Source organism: Gymnoscopelus microlampas (genome assembly GCF_963454915.1).
Source record: "Gymnoscopelus microlampas genome assembly, chromosome: 16".
NCBI lineage: Eukaryota > Metazoa > Chordata > Actinopteri > Myctophiformes > Myctophidae > Gymnoscopelus > Gymnoscopelus microlampas.
In genome coordinates, this window is record NC_139953.1 from 45,032,847 (window position 1) to 45,039,617 (window position 6,771).

General features: G+C 43.3%; 1 protein-coding gene across 2 annotated transcripts; it reads right to left on the reverse strand.

Moving 5' to 3' along the window:
• Positions 1 to 268: 268 nt before the first annotated feature.
• LOC311063709 (DNA-binding protein inhibitor ID-2-A-like) lies at positions 269 to 4,921 on the reverse strand. Of its 2 annotated transcripts, none has more exons than XM_084083260.1 (3): positions 4,448 to 4,921; positions 3,346 to 3,406; positions 269 to 1,247 (listed from the first exon to the last, which is right to left on the reverse strand). In XM_084083260.1, exons 1-2 carry the CDS (start codon positions 4,775 to 4,777, stop codon positions 3,350 to 3,352), a joined length of 387 nt encoding a protein of 128 aa, XP_083939386.1. In that variant the 5' UTR covers positions 4,778 to 4,921; the 3' UTR covers positions 269 to 1,247; positions 3,346 to 3,349. The 2 variants fall into 2 exon arrangements, with proteins under 2 accessions (XP_083939386.1, XP_083939385.1); XM_084083259.1 differs by having other exon boundaries at positions 3,346 to 3,409.
• Between the last annotated feature and the right edge of the window lie 1,850 nt (positions 4,922 to 6,771).

A 6,771-nucleotide genomic window follows, 5' to 3' on the forward strand; every position in this document is an offset into this window, starting at 1 on the left:
CTCAGGATTCAAATTCGAATATAGCAAAAGTAGCAGATCTACAAGCTGTGGTGCTGTAGTATGATCAAGTTGGGCGTTAATTTATGAAAAAACACAAAAAGTTAATGTATGGAAATAAGAGGTTTCTGCCCGACAGCCACTAAATCAAGTATCGAGAACTGGAAATACTTAAGTAAACTAAAAGTTCCTTGAAATTGTACTTAATTACAGTACTGTACTTAGTCATCATTTGTGAAGCAGTGTTACTAACTTTCAGTTGAACCCCCAGATGCATGTACAGAATTACATTTATTTTTTGTATAAAAGTGCAATTTACAGCAATTTTATTTCCAGTTGAAAAACCAACAAACAAAAATAAAGAAGTGAGATTACATTGTATGTGTCAAAACGAATTATTATACAACACAGGAAAGATTTACAGTGATGACTTTTTAAAGTTATTTACAGCATCGGGTGTTCAGTGTCAGAAAGTCTTTAGAAAGTTCTCCGTAAAACAGTCAGTGTTAATTCAACTCTGACAGTGTAGAAATGTAACTCTGAGAGTGTACATTATGTTCACTCTCAGAAATTAAAGTTAAATAGCTCTATATTCTGATAATAGTCATTGCTTAAAGTGTTTTTTCAGTAACGGGAGTCTCCCTGTCTCTCCAGCTCTTTAGTAAACACAAAATACCTTTTCGGTCGGGATACCAATTGTATTTCAACTCATAAAGCGTACAGGTTAAACAAGGGAAATTGGAAGTGATGAAACAAAACAGAAAATTGGATGAAATTGGTATCCCTGCACCATGTTCTGTTAAAGAGCTGGAGAGACAGAGTTCCCGGTTACTGAACAAGGTTACTATTAGATTGGAATACAGAGCTATTTAACCTTAGTTTAGACAAAACAAACAAAAACATCACTTGGACCCCCTCTAACATTCCCAATTCATTCCATGGTGTGTTCACTAGGACAAACCCTGCCCCGTTAAACTCTGGTGTGTGTCCTCCAATGGCAGCCTAGTGTTGTAGTGTGTTGTCCAATGGCAGCCTAGTGTTGGAGTGTGTCCTCCAATGGCAGCCTAGCGCTGGAGTGCCCTCCAATGGCAGCCTAGTGTTGGAGTGTGTCCTCCAATGGCATGCAGCCTAGTGTTGGGGTGTGTTGTCCAAATGGAGCCTAGCATTGGTGTCTTTATCTCCGCTCCACCCTCAATAGGAGAAAAACATCAGGAGGAGAGCAGGCGAAGAGGAGGTCCACTTTCACACACCTGCAAGAGATTTGAGGAGAAGTAAAAATACAGAGAGGCCTATTTAGCGAGAGAGAGAGAGAGAGAGATGCTAGAGGAAGGAAAAGGAAGGGAGGAAACAGTGTTGACATATCATCTTATTTTAAGCGACTTTGGGCTTGTTTTTCTGTAAAGTTGTGTGTAAATATTGGTAGTTGCGGGTTGAGTTTTTTGGGGGTTTCTAAAGTGCAGTTGCTTTTTGGGGCTTGTTTCCTAATGTTGTTAAAACCAGTGGCTCGCAAACATTTTTATGTCAAGGACCCACAAATTAAATATGTATTTATCCACGGACCCCCCATCTGCAAAAATGTCGTGCCAGGGAACCCCATACCAGATTTGTGTTGTTAAAATGTTCCACATTTTCCTCTTTTTTCAAGGTTTCTTTGAAAATAGCAGATCTACAAGCTCACAACGTCACTCGTTGTACAAGCTCACTCGTGAGCTTGTAGATCTGCTATTTTCAAATATCCAATGCATATAGGGTTAGAGTGCTCACGTGGCCTAATAGTCGCTTCTTTTGGGCTTGTTTTCATGGACCTGGTTGCTTGTTTCTTTCGCAAAATCTGGCAACGCTGGCAGCAAGGCAACCACAGACCTCCAAGTGCTACTGTACGGGAGAGCACTGCGTTAGCTTGGCGTCTGCTTGTCTGCTACATGTAGCAATTTAACCCATTCAATCCAGGAACGCATCTGTGTCATTTTAAGATTTCTTTAATAGATCTATTAAAAAATAGCAGATCTACAAGCTCATAGCGTGAGCCATGCTATGAGCTACAGATCTGCTATTTTTTTTAAATCTCGAAAATGTCACCTTTGTGTGACGCTGTAGCTATGATCACGTAGGCCACTAATTTACGGAAAAATACAAACAGTTGGTTTCTGACCGTGTGTTAGTGATGTGCGGGTCGGGTTTTTTCATGACCCGCCACGGAACCCAACCCGCCCCGCGAACCCATATATAAATCTATGGCTCAACCCGCCCCGCAACCCGCGGTTGAAAAAAAAAGATAATCATCATCATAATAGCTCAGATTTATATAGCGCTCTTTTAAGTACCCAAAGTCGCTTTAAATGTCTACAGTAGCACAACATTGTCATGGGCTAAATAAACAAGCATGTTCAAAATATTTTTTATTTATTTTTTTTGCGCGTGAGAGCGGCTGACCCGCTCACCCGCAGCCCGTATAATTGCCTCTGAAATCCTGACTCGACCACCCGGGTTGGCCTGACCCGCGGGTTGCGGGTCGGCCCGCTCATCACTACCGTGTGTGTATTTTGTAATAAACTTAATTTCCCCAATACCTTGATTCCTGAGAGCTGATTGCATCTGAAAAAAGCTGAGTCTACCTGAGCCTGCTCTGGTGACTAACAGGGGGTCTGGGACCCCTAGGGGGTCCTCAGAGTTACTACAGGGTGTGTGTTAGGATCTTTTTTGTTTATTTTTTTTACATGAACCACTTGAACCCCAGCGTCCCTATTCTGGGGGGAACATTATCCAAAAATAGCCGATCTACAAGCATCCCACTGAGACGCGATGTGAGCTTGCTTGAGCTTGGCTATTTTCGTGCAGAGGTAAAAATACAAACAAAAAACATTGATTTACACAACCCTGATCATAGTCTATTCTAAGCTATCTATGACATCTACAGTGAATGAAAAAGTTTAATCGGCAACACAATTTTATACAATATATAGGGGTCCCTGTCTCGTCTCTCTCTAACAGCTAGCAGGTCCTTGGCCTGAATTTTTTATTTTTTAAATATGAACCCATTTAGACCTGAGGCCGATTCTAAAAGTGTTTTCTGAAAAATTACAAAAAATGTAAGTTGCTACATACTGTACAAAGCAACAACTACACCAAAAGGGGTTCCCGGATTGAAAGGTATAGTTACGGATAGGGGTCCCAGGGTCTAAATGGGTCTTTAAGTTAGATGTCTTTGAAATGTACAGTGTAGTGGAGTCAACCACGAAAAACAAGCCCAAAGTCGCTTATAGCAAGCAGACATGGCAACACTGGTAATTGTACGGCCTTAGATGAACGTGGTTACTGTATGTGGTAATAACACTACTGGACGCTCACCTGGTCAGCGGAGCAATGTCCCGCCCTCGTCTGCCTCTGTGCCTTTGAGCAACTCTGTTGACTGCTGAGAATGCAACACACAGAGTAAAACGACATCAAAATTGTAAGATGAATGAATAAATGTACTTAGTTACTTTACACCACTGCATAATGCATAATAAGCAAAGCGGAGCAGCACATCATAACTATAACTTAGCCCGTTATAAACACACATAGAAGTGCTCTAACACACATGGTTCTCAAAGAAGGGTCCGGGGACCACCCGGTGGTCTTTGATAGGGGTCCAAGGGGTCCCCAGCCAGATTAGTTTAGGCTATATAGCATCAAAATCAGTTCAACCACTTGAACCCAGCTATTTGAAAATAGCCGATCTACAAGATCACAACTTGTCGCAATGTGACAGGTTGAAATCTTGTAGATCTGCAATAAAAAACAACAATTTGAACATTTTGGAATATTTTTTAACACAAATGTTGTATGGGGCCAGGGGTCCCTGGCACAAAAACTATTTTTAGATGTGTGGGTCCACAGTCAAATACATATGAATGTGAGGGTCCTTGACATGAAAAAATAGCCTATACCATATCATAATGCTAATTATTATGAAATGGAATAATGTCTTATAAACAGCAATAGAGACTACTACTACTACTAATAATAATCATCATCATAATAATCATCATCATAATAATGCTGTACTAGTCTATACCAGTGGATCTCCAACTTTTTCATGTCAAGGACCCCCAAAATGATATCAATTTGGTGATTTTGGTCACGGAAACCCATCTCAAAATATGTCGTTCCAGGGACCCCCCAGAAGCAAAGACTTGAAGTTACAAATGTTTGCTTTAAAAAAATACATTCAAAGATTTGCACAAATTTTCACGATTTTTCAAAAATAGCAGATCTACAAGCTCATAGTGTGGTACTCTGTGCCGCACTATGAGCTTGTAGATCTGCTATTTTCGAATAGCCTAAGTGCAAAAGGTTAAAGTGGTTACAATGTTAACACATGTTGCTGGGGACCACCTGGTAGCCTACACCCCTACGGACCCCTGGGGGTCCCCGGACCGCACTTTGAGAACCAAAGCTATACACCCACTTCAGTGTGTGGCGTGTGGCCAGACGAGGCGTCCAGTGTGTGGGTAGAGGAGCTGTCCAGTGCGTCCTGCAGGTCCAGTATGTAGTCTATGACATGCTGCAGGATGTCCATGTTGGTGACCGCCGCGTCGCCGGTGTCCCCGGGCCGCGGCAGGCCGGGGACCAGCTGCCTCAGCACGGCGTAGCAGCGCTCCATGTCGCCCAGCAGCACCGCGTCCAGCGCAGAGGGAGCTCCGCACGTAGGGCTCTCCTTGGTGCCGCGTAAAGCATCGTGCTGTCCGGCAGCTCCTCTCCTCCCTCTGCTCCTCCTCGGGCTGATGATGGCTTTCATGGTCCGGTGTGTGTATAGGAGGAGGAAGGAGGTTCCGTTCCAACAAAAGAAAAGAAACAATCACCTCCTGAACATGGGTTTAACTTGTGTTTGAACCGTCTCGTTTCTCTTGCTCTTCACCGCAACGAAGCGGTTGCACTGACTGACTGATGCGCTCTGTCTGTGTCTGTGTCTCTGTGTGTGCCAGCTCCGGAGCAGCTGCTCTTTATACTGTAGTGCAGTGGTTCTCAACATGTGGGTCGGGACCCCCCAGGGGGTCCCCACATATTATTTGGGGGGTCCCCAGCCCAGATGATATTGGAGTGAGTGACAATGTAAGGACTTTTTTAATACCTAAAGAAAATAGAATATTTTAAATGAAAAAAAAAAAAAAAACATTCCTGCATCAAATTGTAATGAACAGATGATACTATAAAAACTATAGTCTAACATTGGCCAAATTGTCAAATAATATAAGACAGAGGCAAAAAAAAATAAAGAAACAAAAAGCTGATCTACAAGCTCACAATTGGCCACTGTGTGTGTGTGTGTGTGTGTGTGTGTGTGTGTGTGTGTGTGTGTGTGTGTGTGTGTGTGTGTGTGTGTGTGTGTGTGTGTGTCATCTGCACTGTAGCAATTACATTTCATACAGCTCTGCATGAAGCTCTTGCAATTAGCTCATTACCTCAATGCAACACACACACACACACACACACACACACACACACACACACACACACACACACACACACACACACACACACACACACACACACACACACACACACACACACACACACACACACATACAGTTTGCCTGGATGTTTTATGGCCAACGTCTGTCATAAAACATCGGAATGCAATCTCTCTTCATCATAATCAGGCAATCAGACATAGAAATATGAAAATGATTATGTGACAGCTTGTAACATGTCATCTTCCATAATAAACACATTCCTGTGTCTGGCTCACACTCTGTCTATGTACTGATACATGTACCAGACCAAGTATATTTATGTGACAAGGGTGAAATGAGGGGTTCTTAAAACTTTTGTAATTTGTTTTTATTGGTGCTTAATGTGTATAATTGCCTCATTTAACCCCACCATCTTATTATTTTTGTACCAATTATTATTACGCACTGTATTGTTTATAATTGTTTTCCCCATGATCCCCTGGTCACATGTATTGAGAGACATTGAGTGGCAGAGCGGCAGTCACGCGGTCACGCCCAAGGCCACGGTCATGGCCAATGTCCCCAGACAGACTGTCACCACGGACAAATGAAAGAAGAGGGAGGTGTGGTTTGGCAGGTACAAAAGCGGAGGCAGGACCGTTTGAAAGAGAGAACAGAGCACCCAAGTGACAGAGGCGTCAGTGAGGAGAAGGACAGCAGAGGGGAAGGTTGTGCCGAGACACGGAGTAGAGGAGTGCATAGATGAAGTAGACATACCAGCCACCTAGGAGTTTGGAAGCCGAGGTGTGCCTACATTCAAAGGAGAAACCAAGAGGAGAAAGCGATCGAACCGAAGGGGAGGAAGAGGCGAGTGAGACCAGACCATATGAGAGGCGAGTGAGACCAGACCATATGAGAGACGAGTGAGACCAGACCATATAAGGAGCGCTGAGACTGGAAAGTGGCGATAACGTTGCATACGCAACCAACTCAGCGCCAGGTGTAAAAACCTGGCTGGCGAGTGAGTATTCGAACAAGCAACGTTGAATCCCTGTATAACCACTGCCTGAGACAACGCAAATGTATCGTGTAAATGCACAGTGAACTGGTCTAGATCTCTATAATTGCAGGCGGAGAGAAAGAAGAGAGAAGACGAAGACGACTGGCCTCAAACCCTTTCCCATCTTACCCCCATATATGGACATGCAGCATTACCCCTGAACAAACCGTGTTGAGTATCTTGAAGCACTTTATTGGCACAGCACTTTACTTGAAAAGTATTTGTTGCACAGAAACCCCCCATGCTAAGGAACCCTTGTGATTAAGCCCCGCGTAATTT

Bases quoted from the DNA above. Each gene is read 5' to 3' on its own strand.
- LOC311063709 (XM_084083259.1), bottom strand. From the start codon at position 4,777: ATGAAAGCCATCATCAGCCCGAGGAGGAGCAGAGGGAGGAGAGGAGCT. The intron at 3,410-4,447 runs GTGGGTGTATAG...TTGCATTCTCAG, and splicing joins GCCACACGCCACACACTGAA to CAGTCAACAGAGTTGCTCAA.